The sequence below is a fragment of the Chlorocebus sabaeus genome, chromosome 23 (genome assembly GCF_047675955.1).
Source record: "Chlorocebus sabaeus isolate Y175 chromosome 23, mChlSab1.0.hap1, whole genome shotgun sequence".
Lineage (NCBI taxonomy): Eukaryota > Metazoa > Chordata > Mammalia > Primates > Cercopithecidae > Chlorocebus > Chlorocebus sabaeus.
In genome coordinates, this window is record NC_132926.1 from 49590861 (window position 1) to 49616836 (window position 25976).

Sequence of the window (25976 nt, forward strand, 5' to 3'; positions counted from 1 at the left end):
AAAAGGTTCCTGTATTGATCACAGTCCCAGCAGGAAGCAGATGCACACTCCACTGGTAACAGGAGAGACTGAGGAAGGGACTGTTTCCAAGGATGAGCAGGATGAAGAGAAACCCTCAAGGAAAGGTGAAGCACCCTGCAGCCAGCAACAGTGGGAGCTGTGACCACCAATCCCCAGGGAGGAGGCGGGAGGGCTCCTGGAACCCAGAGAGACCTGTAGGAGGGGGTTGCCAGCAGGAGCTGTGGTTTTAGGGTGAAAAACACAGGCACTATTGACCTGAGACCTGGCAAGGGAGGGAGCTGGGGAGATAAAGCACCTCCCAATTCCCCTCCCAGCCTCCAACCTCTGGTCAGGGGAGGGGTCTTCAATTGGCCAAACCCAACTGGAAGCATGGGGACCTGGAGCCTGGCTGATGGAATCCGCAAAGGTCAAACTCTGGGAGGTGTGGGAAAGGGCAGAAAATCAACAGGAGCAGGGCTGTGTCGGGGGATGGCAAACAAAGAACGCCCAGCAGAGTCACCAGGGCATTTGAAAAGATACATCAGAAGCTAACATGCTGTAATGTGGCACTCTCACCACAAATACATAGGATGAGAGGCAGCCAGGGACAGAGGCGGCCATGAAGAAAGGTTTGAAGAATCCCAGCAAAATGACTGGGGTCCTCATCATGGAGGAACAAATAGCTCTACTCAGTAATTCCAAGGTAATAGCTTAATAGCTTAATAATTCCAAGGTAAACAAGTGTTTTCATAAAGAGGACTCTGAATGATCAACAGAAGGTTAAATGTCACTGTACTGCTTCACAGAGCTGTTACAGGTCAGGGAAGACTATAACACAATGTAGAGATAGATCCATACAAGAGAGGTGCAACAGGGTTTCCAGTTCAACACATCAGTTATTTACACTCCCAGTTTCCTTTCTATCCTGAAGCACCACTAAAATGCTAGTCTAGAAATCAAATGCGGCCAGGTACAGCGGCTCACGCCTATACTTCCAGCACTTTGGTAGGCCAAGGCAGGAGGATCATTTGAGTCCAGGAGTTCTAGACCAGCCTGGGCAACATAGCAAGACCTTGTCTTTAAAAAAAAAAAAAAAAAAAAAAAAATTGGCTGGGTGTGGTGGTGTATACCTGGAGTCTCAGCTACTCAGGAGGCTGAGGTGGGAGGATCACTTGAGCCCAGGAGTTTGAGGCTGCAGTGAGCTATGGTCACACCACTGTACTCCAGTCTGGGCAACAAAGTGATACCCTATCTCTTAAAAAAATCAAATGGGGCCAGGCGTGGTGGTTCACACCTGTAATCCCAGCACTTTAGGAGGACGAGAAGGATGGATTACTTGAGATCAGAAGTTCGAGACCAGCTTGGCCAACATGGTGAAACCCCATCTCTACTAAAAATACGAAAAGTAGTCGGGCATGGTGGCACATGCCTGTAGTCCCAGGTACTCGGGAGGCTGAGGTATGAGAATCACTTGAACCCGGGGGGCAGAGGTTGCAATGAGCCAAGATCGTGCCACTGCACTCCAGCTTGGGCGACAAAGCGAGACTCTGTCTCAAACAAACAAACAGACACACAAACAAAAAACCAAATGGTATTAACTCTCAAAGGCAAAGGGAATGGTAAAGGAGACATGAGTGGCTGAAAAAGTTCCCCAAACTCCAGGAAGCTGGGAGGCAGGTAGAGGAATAATGACTGATATGGAGGAAGCTAGGCTCTGAAGGGCTTGCAGAGGGGGCACACTGACAGGAGGCAAGCCGCTTTACCCCTGGAAACCTGCAGGAGGAGCTCAGACTTGGGGAGACCAGGTGTTGTGGATGGTGGGGCTGAGGTACAGCAGCCAGTGAGGGTAATGAATGCAGGAAACTGGTTGAAATCCTCCCCAGGTCTCACCTCTGCACCCTGCCCCACACAGCTGGAGACAAAGACACTGAACAGGAGAGAGACAGGCAGGAGGGAAGGCAGATGAATACAGAGATGAAAACGGAGGTGAGGGAAAAGTCTGAAGAACGAAGTGTGGGACTCAATGTCCCACCCACTTACCTTGCCCCGCCCCACCCCAGGTCTATATCACTCTGGATGAGGGTATGGTGGATTTAAAAGATGGTTGCAAATTCTTTGACTTTTCTCCAATGGAGAGGTGGGTCTGTCTCTCCTTCCCTGAACCTGTGTGGATTTCTGACTACAGTGGAAATGAGCTATGTGACTTCCACGGTTGGGACATACACAGCCATGCAGCTTCTGTTTTGCTGGCCAGAACACTCACACCAGAGACTTGAGCTACCTCATAAGAGGCCCAGTGACCAGGCCATGGTGCTGGAAACACCATGTGTAGTCTCTCAACAGCTGAGTCCAGCCTTCCAGCTCTCTTTGCCAAGTGAACAACCATCTTACAAGTGGACCCTTCAGCCCCAGCTGTTCCAACTCTCAGTCATTCCAGTCACGTCCAGTCATTCCAGTCATCCCAGTCATTGTAGAATAAAGAGCCATGCCCTTCTGAATCCTTGACAGTGGCCCTAAAAATGGTGGTTGTTTTATGCTACTAAGTTTTGGGGTGGTTTGTTATGTAGTGATCGATAACTAGAACTAGGAGTTAGAATGCTTCTCTTGAGAGCAGAATGGCTTCAGGGTGGTGGTTCTCAACAGGGTGACTTTGTCCCCCAGGGGATATTTGGCAATGTTTACAGACATTTTGGTTATCACATCTCTGGGAGGGGGGTTACTACTGGCATTTAGTAGATAGAAGTCACTGGTGCTGCTAAACATTCTATAGTGCACGAGACTTTGGTCCAACATGTCACTAGTACCAAGGCCGAGAAACCTAGCTCTGGAGAAAAGGTGCTCATGGCCAGGTGCAGTGGCTCACATCTGTAATCCCAGCACTTTGGGAGGCCAAGGTGGGTGGATCATGAGGTTAGGAGATTGAGACCATCCTGGCTAACATGGTGAAACCCCATCTCTACTAAAAATACAAAAACTTAGCTGGGTGTGGTGGTGGGCACCTGTAGTCCCAGCTACTAGGAAGGCTAAGGCAGGAGAATGGTATGAACCCGGGAGGCAGAGCTTGCAGTGAGCCGAAGATCGCACCACTGCACTCCAGCCCGGGTGACGGAGCGAGACTCCGTCTCAAAAAAAAAAAAAAAAGGTGCTCATTGGAGGCTTGTTAACTAAAAGACTGGCTTGCTTCCTGTAGTGAAACCCCAGTTGATAAATTCTGCCCAAGCAGAGTTTAGTTCAGCCTCTTATTGCTCCATTAATAAATACCAGCAGATAGCTGAGATATTTGGCATTTAAGGAAAGCCTCCAACAAGGAGAGATGGAGAGACAGAGAGAGGGAGAAGAAGAAGAAAGAAGAAGGGAGAAGAAGAAGAAAGAAGAAGGAGAAAGAAGAAAAAGGAGGAGGAGGAGAAGAAGAAGGAGGAGGAGGAGGAAGAAGGAAGAAGAAGAAGGAAGAAGAAGGAGGAGGAAGAAGAAGAATAACAACAACAACAACAACAACAACCACCACCACCACCAGCCCTGCCACTGCTGCCACCTCCAGTTGGAAACAAAAACAAAATAGAGACTAGAAGACTATTAAGACAAATGGACAAATGAAAAATAAATAGTGCCTCAAGAAGAATAAGATGGAGACAGCATATGCATAAAAAAGAATGTGATATTTTTGAAAAAGAACAGGCAGAACAAGAATGAGTACTAGGATATTAGAAAAAGAAAGCCAAAATTAAAAAAAAAATCAATAGAAGGATTGGAGTATGAAGTCAATGAAGGTTTCCCAAGAAAATAGACCAAAAAGGCAAAGAGATGAAAAGTAGGAGAGAAAATATAAGGAAACTAAAACATTAATCCAGATGATCCAATAGATAAAACAGAGGGAAGAAAATTATTAAAGAAATAATATAAGAAAATCTTCCGGAACTCAAAGATGCTACATAACTCAGCAGTGACGAATATGTCCACACTCACTATTGAGTTAACCACAGATTGTGTTATGTTCTTATTGGAAGGATGAGGGAGGAAAAGTGGGGATGGTTCTGTAGGAAAGCTCAATCCTCATCTACCACAAGAAGTCAACAAATGCCTAAAATTGGTAGATCAAAAAATAGTAGAAACAGAAATGGAAATTAGTAAATGGTTGAAAGAGGTAGCCTATAGAGAGGGAAACTGCGAAAGGTGGGGAAGGGATTTTTATTACGGGCTTCTCAGTACAATTGATATTTAAACCATACGTATGCATTATTTTTTATTTATTTTTAATGGACACATAATAATTGCAGTGCAGTGTGATGTTTCTAGACATACATATAGTGTGTCATGATCAAATCAGGGTAATTAGCATATCTATCACCTTAAACACTTGTCATTTCTTTGTGGTGACAACATTCAAAATCAACTCTTCTGGCCATTTTGAATTTGTGTATTATTTTGATAAATTTGATGAAATAGAAATTAATTTAAAATGGGTACAATTTTAAAACTGCAATGTGATGGGATCAAATTTAATAATTTGGAAAATTTGCTTATATAGAAGAGTCATGTCTCTCTAAGAATACTCAATGAACTGGCATAGGTGGGCATAAGCACCATCAGCATGGAAGGGTTCCTCCTGATGTCACAGGGCATTAAGGCAGTTGGTGGGGTGTGGGTGGGGATGAGAGCCAGGAATGGCAGCCCTTAGATGGTCACCATTTCCCTTTCCTGGCAGCCTGTATTTGCTTGGGAGACCTGTCTCTTGGATATAGATCCTACTGGGCTGCTAAAGAAGAGAGGTGCTAATCCTTTCAGAATGACTCCTGGGAATTCACTAGGATGCCCTGCCTCTCCTACTCAGGACGTGGAAAAAAATGCTGGGTTTACCAAAGGTGGATGAGCCAGGTCCAGGACTAGAGCCACAGGGCCTCTCCCTGGTTGTGCTATAGTCAGGCTGTCTCAGCAGCTAAAAGAGGCTGTACACATTTATTGTCAGCAGAAGCTGGGACAGATGAGCCTTGGTTACCATCTCCTACCTGGAGCTCCCCTGGGAGGTGCCAATCATAGGGGATGGGAGGACACACACACGCTTGCTGGGGCTCCAGCGTTACCGCTGAGGTGCATCTCCTTGGCCACTAGCCCTGGGGTCTGACCTCCCCTTCTTTCTTTTCCTCTACCCACTGTTCTTCCTATTCCCTTTCTTTCCCACCTCTCCCTCAGTTCTCTAGAGCTCTGTGCAGGGATTACTTAACAAACTTACCTGCTGAAATGCACTTTTTTTTAAACCTTTTAAATTGTTACTTTTTTTTAAACCTTTTAAATTGTCACTTTTTAAAAACTATACCATCCTTAGATAAGCAGGAGATATTCTTTGTAGAAAAATAAGAAAATATTAAAAATCATCCAGGATTTGATTAGTCAGGAAACTCCACTGCTGGTGTATGAATTTCCAGAATGTTTCCAGGCTTATAAATAGGTAAAAATACTATCACAGTCTCATCTAAGCACCCAGCTACTGAGCAATCATCACCTACTGGGCTGTGCTGAGGTCTTTAGATGTGTTAATCTCTCTTAATCCTTCCAACTTCACAAGCTAGGTGTTATTGTGCCCCATTTACAGGCAGGAAACAAGTTCAGGGAGATCACATTACTTGCCTGAGTTCCCAACTTGATTAAGAGACTAAGCTCAATTTCAACCCTTCAGGCTGAGTCCAAAGTTACTTTCCTTGAATGGTTTGTAAGATTTTCCATTTCTTTTTTTAAAAAATGGTACATTCAAATATCTTTCTCATCAATATATATTTTCATCATTCTGCCTAATGACATTCCCTTGTATGAATGTGCCAATGTGGAATAACCAATTCCTTTCTGTTGGGCTTTCAGATGTTTCCTTTTGTAAATGATAAACAATGCAGTTATAACTATCTTTGTACATAAACTTTGCACAAGTATGAGTATTTTCCTAGAATAAATTCTGGAAAGTGAAATTGCATGGTCAAAAGCCAGACACATTTTTAAATGCTGCCTCTCTCCCAATCACACATCTCCCACATCCATTTATTTGCTGAGGATCTTAACAAAATTTGGACTGAGATTAAACACAGAATCAGAGAAGCCCTATACTAGGAAGATCTTAGTATATACCTTTTGAACTAAACCAGTCTTGCTTTTAAAAAAAAAAAAAAAAAAAAAAAATCAGGCGCGGTGGATCATGCCTGTAATCCCAGCACTTTGGGAGGCCGAGGTGGGCAGATCATGAGATCAAGAGATCGAGACCATCCTGGCCAACATGGTGAAACCCCGTCTCTACTAAAAATACAAAAATTGGCTGGGCATGGTGGCGTGTGCCTGTAGCCCCAGCTATTTGGGAGGTTGAGGCAGTAGAATCGCTTGAACCCGGGAGGCAGAGGTTGCAGTGAGCCGAGATTGCACCACTGTGCTTTAGTCTGGCGACAGAGCGAGACTCCATCTCAGAAGAAAGCCCTAGACCCTCTGCAGAAGCCTGCTATGCCTTCAGTGGGCCAGGCAGCACTTCTGGGCAAGTGAGGAAGGGGAGACCCAGAAGGAGGTAGGGAAGGAAGGGCAGGAGAGCTGTGCTGTGGGCCCACAACCAACTGGCTTGGGGGAGGCTGCCATATTTTCCCAAGAGAAACACTGTCTTCCTGAGTCTAAAGACCTCACAGCCATCACTGACTATACTGAGCTGCCTCGCTGTCCCCAGGACTCTCGCTCTATCCAGGAAGTCAACACAAAATCTCTTGGGCCTTCCCTTTATCCAGCTGCCAACACTTAGCACCCTGGTCTTCCTTGGACAGTTTCCAAGGCTGGGTTGGGAAGTCTCAAACAAGACGTGGTCTTATTGTTTTCTTACCTTGATGTGTTTTCCTCCAATGGGCTTCAAACTCTGGTACCTGCAAAAAACAAGGAAAGTAAATGATTGAAACAGGGCACTGAAGGTGGGCCTTTGAACAAAGTAAGCCTGGATGGAAGTTGAAAGATGAGAGCCCATCTGTGGTGAGTTCTTTGAAAGCCACTGAGGTGTGAGTTGGCAGCATGCTGGCCCAGGGCAGACACAGGCACAAGCTTCTACCCAGGTGCATTCTCCACTCAGAGGGTTTCTTTCTCATTTGGTCTGTTAATGCTCCTATACTGGCAGAAACCTCAGTGCCCTTTCCATTTTGTCTCAAGGCCTTGTATAAAAAATAAGTTGTCCCTCATTCATTTTCATGGATATTCATCAGCTCTTTACTGAGCACCTATATATGCCAGGCACTGTCCTAGGGCTCTGGGAATACAGCATTGGACAAAAAAGGTTAACACCCTGCCCTCAAGGAGCCTGCAGTCTACGGGACGGGTGGGTGTGGGGTGGTTGTAGTGAAGAGACCAAAAACTAACAAAATACATACATTAAAAATACAGGAATCAGAAGTGGTAAGTCCTAAGGAGAAAAAATAAGGCAGGAGAGAGGGGTAGGGAATATTGGGGCAGAAGGTGAGAAGGGGTGTCAAAATTATAAAACGTGTGTCCAGAGAAGGCTAGACACCTGAGAAGGTAAATTATGAACAAAGTTACCTGAAAAGAGTGAGGACATAAGCCCTGAGAATTAATGGGGAAGAAGCTTGCCAGGTGGAGGGAATGGCAAGTGCAACAGCCTGGCAGTGAGGGCCTGTCTGACGTGTTAACAGATCAGTGAGGAGGGTGGTGCAGCCAGAGTAGAACGAATAAGGGAGAAGTAGGAGAGGGATCAGAGAGGTAGCGAGAGGCTCCACAGTATTCACAGCATTCAAGAGAGGTCCTTGTGTGAACTTGGGCTCTGATTCCGAGACAGGAGCCACTAGAGGGTTTTTTACCGAGAAGTGACATGATGTGACTCACATTTTAACAGGATCACTCTGGATGCTGTGTTGAGAATAAACTGAGAGAAAGAGTATAACCTGTTAGGAGGCTGTGGCAGAAATCTCAGCAAGAGACAATGGTGGCTTGGACCAGAGCAGTAGCATGGAGGATTTGCTGATGGATTGGAAGTGAGAGATTAAAAAGAATGGGGTTAGAACCTGACTGGGGCAGGTTAAAAAGAAAGGAGGTGAAGCTGTGAACTACAGGACAGAGTTGGCTGGGAGTAGCAGGAAGATTCCCAGTTTTGGCCTGAGCATCTGGGAGGATGGAATTGCCATTTTCTGAATGGAAGCCTACAGATGGAGCATGTTTTGTGAGAAGATAAGGAATGTGGTTTTGGACATAAGTGTGAGATGCCTTTTAGGCACTTAAGTGGAGAAGACTGTAGGCAGGTGGAACTGTGAGTCTGGGGAGAGGTCCAGGCTGGAAATGAGTACTTGTGAGTGCGCAGCACATAGTTCTTTAAAGCTGTGACACAGGATGAGATCACCAAGAGGGTGGATGTCAATAGGGAAGCTGTCAGCTGGGTGCAGAGGCTCACACCTGTAATCCCAGCACTTTGGGAGGCCAAGGTGGGTGGATCACCTGAGGTCAGGAGTTTGCGACCAGCATGACCAACCTGGTTAAACTCCGTCTCCACTAAAAATACAAAAATTAGCTGGGCGTGGTGGTGGGTGTCTGTAACCCCAGCTACTCGGGAGGCTGAGGCAGGAGAATCACTTAAACCTGGGAGGTGGCAGTTGCAGGGAGCGGAGATTATGCCATTGCACTCCAGCCTGGGTGACAGAGCAAGACTCTGTCTCAAAAAAAAAAAAAAAAAAAAGAAAAAAGAAAAGAAAAAAAATAGGGAAGCTGTGCAAGGGCTGAGCCCCATTCAGTAGCTCAGCGAAAGAGACTGAAAAGGACTAGCAAGTACAGTAGGAGGGAAACCTGGAGAAAGACTTCTGAGGAGGATGGCATAGTCCACTATGACAGGTCAACTATTTAATAATATGAAGACAGAGATATAGCTTCTTCGAGTCACAGGTAGTCCTGGTCAGGGATGATTCAGCAGAATGGTTGAAGTGAGAACCTGACTACAGAAGGCTCTAAAGAGAGGAGCTGAAGTTGGCAGCTGAGCGATAGAGTTGGCTGGTGGCAGCAGGGGGGCTGGAAGCAGAGGGAGAGGGATCTAACCTACATTGGTTCTACCTTAAGAGAAAACACAAAGCTGGTACTTCCCCAACACCTGTACGTGGCCACTGTTGTTACTAACACTGGGCCAGGTCCTCCAGGTTGCTAAGCACCACCCAGGTCTGGTCCTATAAGCCAGCTCTCCACCTGTTTCTAGATTCCTAAGAAGTTATTTCCTTTTTCTCACTGCTGTGTGTAGCCTTAGGATAAATGCCCATAGCTTGGGGCTGCTGAGCAAGTCCTCAGTTGCTTGTTGACCTAGATCTGGCTTGGGTCCTTTCTCCTGATGAGAAGTAAGTGAGCAAGACAGACAGGGACTCTGCTCTTGGAGAGCTTGCCTTCTGTGGAGGAGATAAATAATCACCAAGGAAATTGATATGTAGGCAGATAACTTCAGATGCGGACGGGTGCTATGAAGACAGCAAGCTGGGGTGAAATGTAGAGAGTAAGTGTGGGAGTGACCTCCTTTGGCCAGGTTGTGTGTTCAGGTGCCTTTCTGGGAGGTGACATTTAGGATGACACCTGGACAGCGATGCCCAGTTTATTCTCCTTAAGCTGGCCTCTCATCTACTGCTCCCAGTCTTCCCGGTGGCTTTTACAATATCTGCACTCCTGGAACAAGGCCAAGGCCTTGGGCCATCTAAGTGCAAAGCCAAAAGGAAACAATCCTTCTCTCGCCAATACACACTGTGGGAACTTTTTATCCATGATTACAAAATACATGCATTTTCACTGAAGGAAACTTGGAAATATTGAAAACAGGAGAAAACGTATAATTCTACTACCCAGAAATAACTACAATTAACTTTGGATGCATCCTTCTAGACATTCTTCTATGCACACATATAGGTATTTTTTTCCTTATTTCCTTGGGTTAAAAATGAGATCATGTACATTGTGTTTTATGATCTGAATTTTGACTAAATCTGTTATAAAGCACTCTTCTCATGAAATTAATTTTCTTCTACATAATGAGTTTTAATGGCTGCATTAAAAGTATTTCATTACATGTACATTTTTACCACATTTTATTTAATTCCTAAACATTGGCCATTTACATTGTTTCCTATGATTTTCACTACGAGCAAATGCTCTAATGAACAGTCCTGTATTTTTTTCCTTGGAGAAGGGGGTTTGCCAATCTCTTATTTCCTTGAGTTAAAACAAAATATCATTGCCCAGTGGCAGTGACACGGGTCTCATGGCAGCCTGAGGCTGAGGGCATGAGAGGGCAGGAATGAGCTGCAAGCCTAAGGAGCCACTCAGATGCCAGAGGCTGATTTAGTCCTATGACGTGCCAGGTCTTGAGTTTTCCTCCCCTGAGGCCCTGATCAGTAGGAAAACAATAGGCCTCTCCCATAAACCCAGAGAAATCCAAGGGGATTCCCCACCTCAGCAGGAAGAGGGTGTCACCCTCTGATCCCAGAACAGAGACCACCTCCATCCTCCCTTGAAATCCCCTGGGGAAGCTTCTCCTGCCCTGCCTCCCTGGGGAAAATATTGGCACGGTCAGGCCTTCAGTCTCTCTTTGGGGAGGGGCTGCCAGGGAATGCTCGGGAAACAGAAGTTTCCATAGGAATAGCAGGGCCTCTCCTATCCCTGACCCAGCCTTGCCCTTAAATCCTCAAATTCCCCACAGGGGCTGGCAGAGACAGTCTATGCTCCCTGTAAGAGGATGTCCTGAGGGCTAGTGAGTTATAGGGTGAGGTAAGAAGCCACCAGATGAGGGTTTGAATCCTGGCTCTGACATTCCAGCCTCGTCTTGGGCAAGTGACTTCACCTGTGGAATGTGAGCTCCACGAGGAAGGAACTTAGATTTGCGCCCCTTAGCATTCAATAGGGGCTCTATAAATACCAGGCCAAGCCAATGCATGATCCTTTCTGAGCCTCAGCTGCTCATACGTAAAATGGATGACACCTATCTCACAGGTTTGTTGTGGGGACTAAATGAAACTTAATACAGTTAACACTCCACTGTTTAAGAATCATTAGAGCCCAAAGCCCTGGAGGGCTACTTCCACCAGGCCCCATGCTTTGCAGTCTCCTCCTGGGCAGAACTGGTTTACCTCCACTCTGCTACTACCACGCCCCAGACATACCTCTGGTGTAGTACGCAACACATTGTGTGTGTACTTGTCCAACCCCTCCCTGAAGCTTCAGGGCAGTTAAAGACAAGAATTTTGCCTCTCCATCGTCTGTGCCTCTGAGTGACACTATGAAGTAAGCAAGGGCATTATTTCCATTCTACAAATGAGAAAACTCAGGCTTAGAAAGATTAGATGACTCAGTGGAGAGTAGGAGAGCAAGACCTAAACCTGGTTCTCATTTCTGGGCCTGTGCTCTGTAAACCAAAAATAAAATTCCAAGGCACCCCCAACCGTCTGAATAGACCCCTCCTCTCAGCCAAGGGCATTCCAAAGTTAACCTGAAAAACTAGTTCAGGCCATGATGGGAAGGGGAAGCCAGACATGCCTGATTATACCCTCTTCCCTTTTGGAATTATTGACTCTTTAAGACTGATAAGAGATATTTACAATCCATTCTCTCTGAAGCCTGCTACCTGGAGGCTTCATTTGCATAATAAAACCTTGGTCCCCAGCTGGGCAGTGGCTCACACCTGTAATCCTAGCACTTTGGGAGACAGAGGCCGGTGGATCACAAGGTCAGGAGATCAAGACTATCCTGGCTAACATGGTGAAACCTCGTCTCTGCTAAAAATACAAAAAATTAGCTGGGCGTGGTGGCGGGCACCTGTAGTCCCAGTTACTCAGGAAGCTGAGGCAGGAGAATGGCATGAACCTGGGAGGTGGAGCTTGCAGTGAGCCAAGATTGCGCCACTGCACTCCAACCTGGGCAACAGAGCGAGACACTGCCTCAAAAAAAAAAAAAAAAAAAAGAAAACAAAAAACAAAAACCTTGGTCCCCATGGCCCCTTATAATAACCCAGACATTCCTTTCTGTTGCTTTCTATTGATAATAACTCTTTCAACCAATTGTCAATCAGAAAAATCTTTGAATCCATCTATTACTTGAAACCACCCCTACCCCCCAACCTAGTTATCCTGCCTGTTTGGACAGAACCAATGTACATCTTACATACATTGATTGATGGCTATATCTCCCTAAAATGTATAAAACCAAACTGTGGCCTGACCACTTTGGGCACATGCTCTCAGGATCTCCTAAGGGCTGTCTCACAGGCCATTGGTTACTCACATTTGGCTCAGAATGAATGTCTTCAAATATTTTACAGTTTGACCAACAGCTCTATTCTAGATGATTCTCTTGCAAAAGGGAGTTGGTGGTGAGAAGGAAGTGAGCCAATTCTCATGTCCCTGAGGAAAAAGGCAGGCAGAGCTTCGAGAGGAAGGAGGTGCCTGGGGAGGTAGCAGGGCACTGCACTCACCTCAGCCCCATCCTGTCTCCCCGTGGATCATCGTGCATGCAGCAGCTGTGACCCCCAGAGGCCTCTAGTTTGGCATAGGCTGAGGCAACGGGGGCCCCCAGGTTCCCTCTACCTGTGTGGAGCCCAGTCAGCAAGGGGACTGGGGATCTGCAGCCCAGAGTTGACTATTGTGGCCCCAGCAGCAGGATGATGGCTGTAGAGCACCTGCTCAGGAGCTGGCCTATCTCCAGCTACGGGGCAGGAAGGCTCCCTACCAGACCACACACATCTTGATGTACTCACCCCTGTGAGCCCAGGACCCCTGCGATACCTGCTGAGGTGAAGGCTGAATGAGTGAGAGCTCCCAGCCTCCAGCATCAGGGTGAGTTAGGGAGAAGCAGCAGCTAGACTCAAGCCAGGGATGCAGAGGGAGGGAACAGGCACCAGGTAGGAGGGTTTTAATGTCGCCCACCTCTTTTTATGTTGTATGCTTCTGGAGGATGGGTCCATGGTTGATCCATCCTTGTGTCTCTACCACAACCAGTAGACTACTTTACAGAGAATTGATAGTAAGTACAGCTTATTGAAGATGTAACCAAAGCCAGTATACAGGATGACAGATGGCATCTGCCTTGCATGTCTGGGTCATCAGGGAAATGGCCAATGTCCAGTATGTCCTGACCAGGATGGTTCTGACAAGGATAGCCATAGCATCCATAGAGGGTGCTCCCTCCCCAGGCAATGAACTCTCCCTCTGGCACTCCCTCCTTTCTTTCTTCCTTCCTTTTTTTTTTTTTTTTTTTTTTTTTGGAGATAGAGTCTCACTCATTGCCCAGGTTGGAGTACAGTGGCATGATCTCGGCTCACTGCAAACTTCGCCTCCTGGGTTCAATTGATTATCTGGCCTCAGCCTCCCGAGTAGCTGGGATTATAGGCAGGAACCACCACGCGTGGCTAATTTTTGTATTTTTAGTAGAGATGGGGTTTTGCCATGTTGGCCAGGTTGGTCTCAAACTCGTGACCTCGGGTGATTCGCCTGTCTCGGTCTCCCAAAGTGCTGGGATTACAGGCGTGAGCCACCGCTCCCAGCGCACTCTCCCTTTCTTAGCCAAAGAGAGACCACTTGGAGGAAACTACCTGGATCTAGGTGCTTCCCTAGTGAAAAAATGGACTGGGGATGTGGTATAAATCCTTTCCCCTGGGAATCTGGGAGGGACCTAGAATATGAGAAAAAACAAACAAATGAACAAAACAGACCAATTATCTCTTTATTGAGACCAAAATGCTGCTTTTGCCTGAATGGTCAGATTGGTTGATTCCTCTTCCACCTGCCATCTCCATTGCATGCATGGCTACAAATAATCCTGATGTTGCACATTTAAAATAGTGCCTTGTTTCAATCGCTTCAGTCTGTCAGTATAAACTGTGTCTCCCTTGGCAGGTATGCTGTGGAGGACAGTGCAGGGCTTGTCTCTGTAGGACCAAACTCAGTACGAACTTATCACCTGCCTGTGTGTACAGTTTTAAGCTTCAGGTAGAGGATGTCATAAACCCTGGAGTGGGACATCCCTAGAGACCAGGTCATTACACCATGTCCATCTATTGAGGCCCTAAATTAAGTTCACAGAACTAGGCCTAAACTCCCCAGACAGTAGCCAAAGGTCTCAGATTCTGGCCCACTCCACCTGTCCACACCTGCCTCTCATCTTGACCTTCACTCACTTAACACAGTGTCCAAAGGGAGGTGCAGTTGACTAGACAGGCTGGCTTTGGCTTAAGCCAGGGGTTCTTAAAGAATAGTCCCCAGACCAGCAGCATCCGCATCATCTGGGACTTGTTAGACCTCCTGGATTGGAACTTGTGGGGTGAGACCCAGCAAACTGTGTTTTAACAAGTCTAGGTGATTCTGGTTGCACTAAAGTTTGAGAACCACTGAGTGAGTCATTCTCTGAGCCCAGGTTGCCCTTCTCAGCCATTTTCTGCCTATTGTAATCTCAACCACCTTTCGAAGTTCAGCTCAATGCCATCTCTTTCGGGAAGCCCCCATAGTCCCCCAATTACTTGTAAAGGCCTCTTCCTCGAACTGACAGCACCATTGTCACCCCATCCCCCATTCTAGTGAAAGACCTTCATTTCTGCTTCTCCTTTGCAGCATGTATTTTCTGCTTTGTTTTATAGTAAACTTTGAGCAGTTGTTAACTGCCTTCCCACACCGATTCCCCTCTAACACACAAATGTAACTCTATAAAGGCCATGTCGTACTTCACTCATTCTTTTTTATTTTGTATTTTTGAAACAAGATCTTGCTCTGTTGCCCAGCCTGGAGTGCAGTGGCATGATCTTGGCTCACTGCAACCTCTGACTCCTGGGTTCATGCCATCCTCCCACCTTAGCCTCCCAAGTAGCTGGGATTACAGGCCCATGCCACTATGCCCGGCTAATTTTTGTATTTTTAGTAGAGATGTTGGCCAGGCTGGTCTCGGTCTTGAACTCCTGGCCTCAAGTGATCCACCCACCTTGACCTCCCAAAGTACTGGGATTACAGGAGTGAGCCACCGCGCCTGGCGCAATTTGCTCATTCTTTGAATAAACATCCGCTGAGGATCTGCTCTATGTGGCGGGGGCTGTGCTAGGCACTGTGGTTCAGACAAAGGTGCACCCTTATCCTTATCATCCAGGAGCCAGTTGGGGAGAATGGCAAGGTGGCTGGCAATTGCAATACTTTGAGTTGCACTGAGACAGAATACTTCTGACCACAGGGGGCCCCCTCATGCCCCTCCCTGTTGGGACCTCTGTTCTAACTTCCATCACCAGAGACTAATTTTTTTTTTTTTTTTTTGAGACGGAGTCTCGTTCTGTTGCCCAGGCTGGAGTGCAGTGGTGCCATCTCACTGTAAGCTCCGCCTCCCAGGTTCACGCCATTCTCCTGCCTCAGCCTCCTGAGTAGCGGGGACTACAGGCGCCCGCCACCACGCCTGGCTAATTTTTTTTTGTATTTTTAGTAGAGATGGGGTTTCACCGTGTTAGCCAGGATGGTCTCGATCTCCTGACCTCGTGATCCGCCTGCCTCAGCCTCCCAAAGTGCTGGGATTACAGGCGTGAGCCACCGTGCACGGCCACCAGAGATTAATTTTGCCTGTTTTTCCTTTTTGTTTGAGACAGGGTCTTGCTCTGTCGCCCAGGATGGAGTGCAGTGATGCGATCATAGCCCACTGCAGCCTCGAATGCCCAAACTCAAGCAATCCTCCCACCTCAGCCTCTTGAGTAGCTAGGACTACAGGCATGTGCCACCATGCCCAGCTATTTTTTTTTTTAAAGAGACAGAGTCTTGCTATGTTGCCCAGGCTGGTCTCAAACTCCTGGTCTCAAGCATTCCTCTTGTCTTGACCTTCCAAAGTGCTGGGATTACAGGTATAAGCCACCACACCTGGCCAATTTTATCTGTTTTTACACTTCATATAAATAGAATCATACAATGTACCTTCTGGGTGTATGGCTTCTTCTCACTCAACATTATCTGTATGATCCATGTATGCTGTTATGTATAGACACAGTTTGTTCTTTTTTAAGATTGCTGTGTTGTATCCCATTGTGTGGATATGACACAATTTAACCATTCTGCTGTTGATGACCATTTGTGTTGTTTCTAGTTTGGGGCTCTTATGAAAAAAGGTACTATTAGACATAAGACAGAAACATTTTAGTTTATGTCCGCTGGTAGACATTTGCACTCATTCCTCTTGAGTATGTACCTAGAGGTGGAACTCATAGTTTATGGAATGGGTATAGTCTTAGCTTTAGTAGATACTACCAAATAGTTTTCCAAAGTGATCGTATCAATGTACACTCCTACCAGCATATAAAAGAGTTTGCCACCATTTGGTATTATCAATCTTCAATTTTAGTCCTTTCTGTGGGTATTGAGTGGCATCTTACACGTTTTAATTTGCTTATTGGCTATTTATATATCCACTTTTAAGATATTCCTGTTTAAGACTTTTGCCTATTTGCTTTTTTCTTATTGACTTGCAGGAGTTCTTTGGACCTTCTGGATACAAGCCCCAGTCCTCTGTCGGGTATGTTACTGAGAATATCCTCTCCTCTCCCAGTCTCTGGCTTGCTTTTTTACTCTTCTTTTTTTTTTGAGATGGAGTCTCGCTCTGTCACCCAGGGTGGAGTGCAGTGGCATGATCTCAGCTCACTACAACCTCCACCTCCCGAGTTCAAGCAATTCTCCTGCCTCAGCCTCCCAGGTAACTGAGACTACAGGCGCCCACCACCATGCCCGGCTAATCTTTGTATTTTTAGTAGAGACGGGATTTCACCATATTGGCCAGGCTGGTCTCAAACTCCTGACCTTGTGATCCACCTGTCTCAGCCTCCCAAAGTGCTGGGAATACAGGTGTGAGCCACCGCACCTGGCCGCCTTTCCACCCTTTAATGGTATTTTTGATGAACAAAAGTTCATAAATGTTCAATTTACCCATCTTTTCATCTATGGCTAGTGTATCCTGCTTATTAATCTTAATTCCAAGAAGTCCAGTTAACAGAAACAACAAAAATTAGTAATATTAAAAAAGACAAAGAAGTGAAGGAAAAAATTGGATGGTGGGTGTGGGAGAAGGACTGCATCAGATCGTGAGAGTGTGTTCACTTGACTGTGCTGTGCAAAGCCCGGGCCTTGTCCTGTGTTGTGGTATGGATGGGAGCTGAACCTCCAGGCAGTGCAACAATCATGTCCCCTGCTTGGATCAGATGCTGTGCCAGGTGGTGGAAAGGGCTCTGTGGGGTGTAGGGGGATCCTGGCTCACTGGCTTAAGAGAAAGATCACTCCTTTTCATGTGTGTTAAGCTGGGTCTGACCCCCAAACCCTGGAGATTCCCTTTAGTCCAGGCCCTGCTCCTCTGTGCCAGAGCCTGCAAAGACAGCAGTGCTGACACTTGTCCAGCTGGCTCACAAAGGGGAAATTCTCCCCTCCTTGAGTCACCACATAGACAGGAGGAGCTTCAAATAACAAGCGCTGGACTCCAAACGATCCCTATGCTCATTTCACTATGCTGCATCACTTTCAAAATCCCCTGTGATGCTTGTGGATGAAGTCTAGATCCAGAAACTTTCCCCATGTTTTCCCCAGTTTGAGTAGAACAATACCCTGGGAGTCACAAGCTACATCATACAACTGACTTCCCTAAAAAAAAAAAATTAAAAAAATAAGAGAGAGAGAGAGAGAGAGATCTTGGACTCAAGATTATGAGTTTGCAGTGTGGGGTCCTACCCCCACCTCTTCTGCTGGGAGGGGATGGTAGCAGGCTTGCCAAGAGGACCTCAATCTACCAGATGGACGCAAGCTGCCATCCACCTCCCCAGCATAAAGCCAGCTCCAGCACCTCTGGGGCAGTTTTCTTCCCATCCAGGGTCAAGCTCTTGGCAGCTTAGAGATGCAGTGTGCCAGTCCCAACACCATGGCTGTGTGTCACTGCAGATGAAGGCATACCTTTTTTCCAGGATGCGCAGTGACCCCATTGGCAGCAGATACTCATTTCTGATATTTTTGTATGCCAAGTCTTGGGTAAAACAACCACGTGATCTCTTAAGGACCCAGGTTCCTTGTTTGTCCCTGTTCCTCACCCCTTACCACCACTTTTTCCATGTACCACCCTCTCATAACAACTCCGAAGCCCAGGGTGGAGTCAAAGGGGTCTTTTAAATCCCCTAGGGACATATGAAATTCTGGATGTTTGTGAATTTTCCTGGGGAAAGGGTCCATGTGTGCCATTAGATTCTGGAAGGGGTGTGTGACCTCAAAAAAAGGTAAGGCCCACTGGACCGAGTCCTCTTTAAATGGAAGTGTGTGGATCAGTTCGATAAAATTAATTTACAGTAACGAGCTATGTATCTTTAGCTAACTGCACTTCCAAAAAGACACCCGGGAAGAGAGAACGCTTAACTAAAATTATATTTCTTTTCTTTTTTCAGATGGAGTATTGCTCTTGTTGCCCCCAGACTGGAGTGCAGTGGCGTGATTTCAGCTCACTGCAACCTCTGCCTTCCTGGTTCATGTGATTCTTGTGCCTCAGCCTCCTAGGTAGCTGGAATTAGAGGTGCCTACCACTGTGCCCAGCTAATTTTTGTATTTTTAGTGGAGATACGGTTTCACCATGTTGCCCAGGCTGGTCTTTAACTCCTGACTTCAAGTAATCTGCCCACCTCGGCCTCCCAAAGTGCTGGGATTACAGGCATGAGCCACTGTGCCTGACCTAAAACTATATTTCTAATGATAAAACTGAGGTACAGCTCATACCTAAATAGAGGATAATGACATTAAGCCACTCCCACCACTACACAAGACCAATTTTTCTGGTCTAGATGACTTTTTGGAGGCTCCTGGAGCAGGAACAAGGGGTTAGTGACTACGATGTGTCAAAAGAGACACAGGCATTTCTCATTTCTCAGATAAACCTCAGCTCTTCCAGCTTGAGAGAAGGAAACATTCCCAACATGATTTAGGGGCCCAGGGACCCTGTTTCCACCATCATATTAGATTGTCATATGGGAAGGGTGTGCCTAGAGCACACACTCCCTCCCGAAAGGGCTGAGTCCCCAGAAGACCTATGTCTGCTCCATCCTGGGTCCTTGCTCTCTCCTGGTGACAAGATACAGCTGCCTGTATGAGTGGCAGTCTGGGGCCTCCTCCTCCCTCCCTCTGCACCACCCCACTCCTCCCTCCTTCACCCCCCACATACACACTGGGTTCTTCCTCCCCTGCTCTCTCTCAAGAAGCGGGCCCCTGCCCCCACTCACAGTCAGAAGGAAGTGATTCTGCAAGGTCTCCCAGGGACTCCCAGGATTGGCTCAAGGCACCAGATTGTTAAATAAGTGGGATTTTTTCAGTGTTTGTAGAAACTGTTGTTTAAAAAGATATAACCATCCAAATTGTTTATGTAACCCTTGGGAAGTCTCAACAGATATGGTTCCCTATTTATAACTGTGGCCGGGACTTAAAAAATACAAGTGGAGGGGGACTGTCAAAATCGGAGAGGTTGTCACGTTACAGTTGTAGGCTTGCATAACTGAGTTCGTATTTTGCTCTAATTTGAGAAGTTTCTTTTTATTCACTTTTCTCCTTTTCTGGCTTTCTCTTCCTTTGTTGTCCACTGCTGTGCACCACACACTCCCGACATTTTCCGAGAACATCAGAACTATTTCTCTGAAGTGGAGGTTCAAAATAGGGGTTTTTAGAATGACCAAATAATAATGAATGCTAAAATTCATTTCAAAGCCTAGAACTATTCTATTCGCACTGATATTCCTAGTCTATTGTCATGTGCATCCGTCCGTGTGAAGAGACCACCAAACAGGCTTTGTGTGAGCAATAAAGCTTTTTAATCACCTGGGTGCAGGCGGGCTGAGTCCAAAAAGAGAGTCGGCAAAGGGAGATAGGGGTGGGGCCGTTTTATAGGATTTGGGTAGGTAAAGGAAAAGGAATTTCACAAGGTAATGTCATCAGTTAAGGTAGGAACAGGCCATTTTCACTTATTTTGTGGTGGAATGTCATCAGTTAAGGCAGGAACCCGCTGACTGGATGTGTATGTGCAGGTCACAGGGGATATGATGGCTTAGCTTTGGCTCAGAGGCCTGACATCTATGAAGATAAACATAGCTGTCTTCTCCCCCCAGCCCCTACACCTGCAGGTGCCTGCTCTGTCTCTGGGTTGTCTGCTCTGGAGGCAGGTGTCAGACCACCTGGTCTCACTTTCCTGGGTCCAATCTCTGGATCTATGGCAACAGAATCCACAGGTCCCTATTCCCATACAGGGGGAATGCAAAGTTGCTGGGGGACAATCACAGTGCAAAGCTGAGATCTGGGCTTCTTTCTAGAGCCATTCTGAGGTCTTCATCACTCACACCAATAATCCAACTAAAACCTGGCTCTTGTAGGAACACATCCTCTTCTTTATTAGGGAGGCTGTTCTTTGAGTTAACAGAGTAGCAGCTTCATTCACAGATCTTTCTGGCAAAAAAGAATCTGATGAGAGCTATGCCTCCACCAAAGGCACAGTTTGATAACACTTTGGGGAAGGCTGGTTCATAACTCCTGAAGAAGAGTCTGTGATAAGAACCTCTGGCCCACAGGCTTCTTCACGCTGCACAACCTCCAAAAATCCCTAACCACTGCTAATAGCTAGAAGAAGGATAGTGACTGTTCCCAACACAAAGAGATGACAAACACTTGAGATGGTGGATATGCTAATTACCCTGATCTGATCACTGTACATAATATGTACTGAAACATCACTCTGTACCTCATAAATATGTATAATCATTATAACACATAATAATTGTGAGGTCCCAGACAATGATAATACATAATAATTATACATATTTATGGGGTACATAGTGATGTTTCAATATGTATAAATTGAAGTGGTTTCAATTATGTATAAATTTTAACTACATTAAAAATTAAAGAAAAATAAATTTTAAAAAACAACAACAAAAAATTCTTAACTGCTGTCAAGCTAGCACTGACAACCGAAGCCTCAGCCCAGAACCTCTCTACTTCCACCTGTGCCAAGCACCCGAAGAGGGAAGGCAGAGGCACACAGCCCTTACACCTTGGAAGGGTTTCCTCTGAGGGCCTGACAGATTGAAGGGGTTGAAGATGAGTGGAGGGTGTGGTCACCTCAGCTCTAGCCTCCTTCTGCTGAGGCACAGTACCCAAGGAACATCCTGGTAGATCCAAAGGAAGGTGGAGAGTCCCTCTCTGTCCTCTCTACCCACCTCATCCCCACCAAGCCCTGATGTCACTCCCCGCTGTGCCCACCCCGGAAACCCTTGACCACTTCCCACAGGTCCACTCCCAGGGAAGTTCTTTAACTGGTGGGTGTGGGAAAGAGGAAGAGGAAAAATATCATTTCTACCTTCCCAACTCCTTGTATCCCATGAGCCTCCAGTATTAAAATGATTACCCATCTGACCTGGAACTCTCATCCCGGGTATAATAATGGCTCTTTTTGTACCCATAAGGAGAATGGGTAATGAAGAAACGCAAAATCCCAACTCATGAAAATGTGGTTGAAAAAGGGAAGACCCATAGAAGTTCTCATTTGTTGACTAGAGACAATAAAACGATTACTTAAAAAAAACAACAACAAAAAAAACCCACCTCTGGGGTCTTTCCAAATAATGGAGGAAAACAAAAACAGGGGAAGATGTGCTCTAGTCTTAGAACTCCAATGCGGCCCCAGACTGGTGAGCCCCAACAACAGTCAATCCCCATCCTCAGCAGCCTTCTGTCCACCTCACCCCACCAATACGAGGTCCCAGACAACTCAACAAACACTTATTGACCATGTACCGTGCGCTTCCAACCATTCCAGGAGTTGGAATTCTGCAACCTCAAGGTGCTTTGGGAGGAGCAGGGGAACAGATCAGTCAACATGAACTGTGTGCTGACATTTTGCTAGATTTAGAGGAGACAAAAATCTGAGAAAAAAACAGCTAAGAATACTCCAACCTGGGAAGTACTAATCTACACATAGCACCATAGGAGCAAGGAACAATTAATTCTACATGGTGAGGTCAACCAGAGAAGGTGTTTGTTTAAGTTGGGCCTTGAAAGCACATAAGGATTTTGCTGGGTATAACTGGGAAGGAGTGGCATTCCAGGCAGAAAGAACTGAGTGAGCAAAGGTCAGGGTTGGGGGTGGAATGGGCAGTTGGTCGTGTGTGATACGGCGTGTAGTCAGGCCAGTGTTGCCAGAACACAGGGTCGGAGAGCAAGAACAAAGGAGGTAAGACTAAAAGGCAGGCTGCAGTTTATGACAGCCATGAACACATGCCATTCAAAGGACCTGTTGCATGGAGTGCAGACAGCTGACAGGCTGCAGCCTCGGATCCACCACACCCTTCAAGTCAGACCATGTTGCCTCCTGGGTGGCCCCCAGCCAGTGGCAGAACATGGCAGGATTGCTCCGGCCTGTCCATTTCTGCCCGAAGTGGGACTCTTCCCCTGGGCAATCTTTGGCTGGAACTCCCCACTGGGCTGGTTGAGACATTCTTACACAGCAAGAATCACAGTTTGATGCTCTTTCAACAGAATTATCCTTCCCTCTCTTGCGTCCCAGGAGTTAGATCCGGACTGCAGTCTGAAAGCTGTCTTTTCTCTCTGTACTTCTGCTCCTTTCTCCTTTATCTTTCATAAGCATTAGCTCTTCTTCCCCCCAATAAATCTTCTGCACTTTTCATTCTGTTTTGGTGTCTGCTTCCTAGAGGACTCCAACTGGGAAGGACCTTGGATGAATGTTTGGGTTTTGCTGGCAGTGAGGAGCCATTGAGGTATTTTAAACAGGGTAAGCCATGGTCAGATCTGAGTTTCGTAAAAGCAATTCTAGCACCAGGGTGAAGAGCCGGGGGGTGGGGGAGACAGGGAAGCAATGGGCAATGAAAAGACCATTTAAAAGGATGCTGCATTGATTGGTACAAGGTTTCAACAAGGGGCAACTGGAAGTATATACAACTTACTATGTATATATCCTTTAACTCAACAGTCTCAATTTTAGAAATCTATTTTATAGAAACACTAGCACAAAAGCATAAAAGTATAAAAATGAGGATGTAGTGGCCTATAAATGTTATCAGGACATTGGAAAACTTCGTGGTCATCTGTAGGGGAGGAGATGAAATAGCTGTACATCTATGTGGTAGAATACATACCAAGTAGTCTTTAAAAAGAAGACAGCAGGTCTCTATGTACTGTCATAGAGAAATATACACAATAGACTGCTATTTGTAAAAAGCCGGGAGCGGTGGCTCACGCCTGTAATCCCAGCACTTTGGGAGGCTGAGGTGGGTGGATCACCTGAGGTCAAGAGTTCGAGCCCAGCCTGGCCAACATGGTGCAACCTCGTCTCTACTAAAAATACAAAAATTAATTGGGCATGGTGGCGGGTGCCTGTAATCCCAGCTACTTGGGAGGCTGAGGCCGGAGAAACGCTTGAACCCGGGAGGTGGAGGTTGCAATGAGCCGAGGTTTTGCCACTGCACTCCAGCCTGGGCAACAGAGTGAGACTTTGTCTCAAAAAAAAAAAAAAAAAAAAGCCAGTTGCTGTACAAAGTATATAGCATGCTCCCATTTTCATGAACAAAGCTGTGCATATGTATATTTATAAAGATCCACATTTGTTTGCATAAATAAGTCTGGAAAGAGATACATCAACTGTTGACAGAGGTCACCTCTTGAAGGTAGTAGGGCTTTCACTTTTTACTTTCTATGTTGTTTTTATTTCGCTTAGTGCTTTTCTATATTTTCCACTTCTTAAAATGATTAATATGGTTCATTTCTCTTATTAGAACACAAATTTTTAATTTAAAAAGTTTCATATCTACTTGGAAAGCCATATAAAAATTATTTATATTGTATTTCCAGAGAAGAAATAACAAAAAGCTCCTAGAATAGTTGGGAAGGCTGTCAGCGGCTTGGTCAAGGTAAACAGAAATTAGAGATGAGCTGGAATAGAACCGAACACAGGGTGGTGAAGACAGAAGCTCCAGAAGAAGCCAAGAGTGCTATCTTGAGTAGTGGGCAGGTGACCCACAGAAGGGCAGTGGGTGGGAAGTAGGAGTGAGAGGGGTCTATGCTGAATGTGCCAGCCTTCAGGAGGCTCAGGCCAGGACAGGGTGTATAAACAGGAGGTGACGCTGGCTCCTGCTTTAGAACGCAGGAGAGTATTTAGGCCTAAACACTCATGACCTACAAAAGATTAAAAACTTACTAACAGTACTCACCAATGGACTAAAATGCTAATGGTAAACAGTGAAGTCATTGAAAAACCAGAAAAATATTGGTGAATACTTATCTAAGGGGAGAAGAATTTTGGATAAAAGAGCAAACAGCATTTTAAAGGACTAGAAATTTTAGCTATATTAAAAACAAACACCAAGACTTTAAAAACAGAACTCATAAACAAAATCAAAAGGCAAGCAAAAACAAGGGATTATATTTACAGCAACAGTGACAGAAAGGACATGTCCTTCATATATAAAAAACATACGGCTGGGTGTGGCTCACGCCTGTAATCCTAGCACTTTGAGAGGCCGAGATGGGCGGATCACTTGAGGTCAGGAGTTTGAGACCAGCCTGGGCAACATGGTGAAACCCTGTCTCTACTAAAATACAAAAATTTAGCTGGGCATGGAGGCTTGCACCTGTAAGGCCAGCTACTCAGGAGGCTGAGGAAGGAGAATCGCTGGAACGGAGGAGGCAGAGATTGCAATGAGCTGAGATCGCACCACTGCACTCCAACCCAGGAGACAGAGTGAGACTTCATATATATTAAAAAAAAAAAAGTGAAAAAGAAAACAACAACAACAAGAAAACCCAAAAAACACAGATGAATTTTTAATCAATAATAAAAATACACGCTCCAAAGAAAAACAGCACTGGAGCTGGGCATGGTGGTATGTGCCTGTAATCCCAGCTACTCAGGGGGCCCAGGTGGGAGGACTGCTTGAGCCCAGGAGTTCAAGACCAGCTTGGGCAACATAGCAAGATCCCATCTCTATAACAAATAAGTTAGGCAGGTATGGTGGTGCATAGCTGTAGTTCCAGCTACTCTGGAGGCTCAGGTAAAAGGACTGCTTGAGCCCAGGAGTTCCAGGCTACAGTGAGCTATGATTGTGTCACTGCACTCCAGTCTGGTTGACAAAGCAAGGCCCTGTCTCTTAAAAAAAGAAAGAAAAAGAAAAACAGCATTGATTATGGTATTTTGTATTATAAACATTATTTTGTATTGGTTAGAATGTTGTTCAGTTACATAAAACAGAAAACAACAGCGGCTTAAACAAGATGGGAGTTTATTTCTTTCTCGCATTGAAAAAAAAAGTCCAGAAATGGTCAGTTCCGGGCTGGTTTGGTGGCTCCAGGTGTCACCAGGGACCTACGCTTCTTCTGGCTCATCCTGCCCCTATTCCTAAAGCGCAGCTGTCATCCTCATGTCTCGTGGTGGTTGCTAGAGTGATAGTCACTGCATCCTCATTTAAGAAAGTAAGATGGAGAAAAGAGGGTGAATAGAGGGCACACCCCCTCCTGTTAAGGAGCTGGCTTCGAAGTCCCATATGACACTCCCTTGCATCCATTGTTCAGAACTCAGCCACATGATCATACTTAGCTGCAAAGTTGCCAGGGGAATATAGTTTTTAGCTGGGTGGAAAAGGGATCAGCAAAAAATTGGTTTTGTTACTAAGAGAGGGAATGGATACTGTAGAGCAATGAGCAGTTTCTAACATACATGTGAACAAAATTATCAAAAGAAATACATATGTAAAAGATTTCAGGATCAACCTTACCAACAGTCAAATATAAGTGAAGCAGGCCTTTTATGGTCTTGTCTGGCTAAGGTATTGAAGAGCTTGCCAGACAAGTCGTGAAGACAGTCAAGAGCTGACTGTCTTCATAAGAACCTTGGGACAGTGCACATGAACAGAACAGAGTTTCAGGGTAAAAATGGCCCTTTCTCCCCAACTAGGTGGCTCAGGGACCCAAAGGCAACTTCCT

General features: G+C 45.9%; 1 protein-coding gene across 7 annotated transcripts in view; it reads right to left on the reverse strand.

Moving 5' to 3' along the window:
• The window catches only part of LOC103244514 (uncharacterized protein IRF1-AS1-like), a 124675-nt gene that overhangs the window by 78358 nt on the left and 20341 nt on the right, over positions 1 to 25976 (reverse strand). For all 7 annotated transcript variants that reach the window (XR_012090860.1, XR_012090861.1, XM_008014370.3 and 4 more), the window contains exon 3: positions 6839 to 6878. Coding sequence is in view for 5 of the 7 variants with exons in the window: in XM_008014370.3 (XP_008012561.3) it covers positions 6839 to 6878 (40 nt within the window). In the remaining 2 variants the exon portion in view is untranslated. The remainder of the gene's footprint in view (positions 1 to 6838; positions 6879 to 25976) is intronic.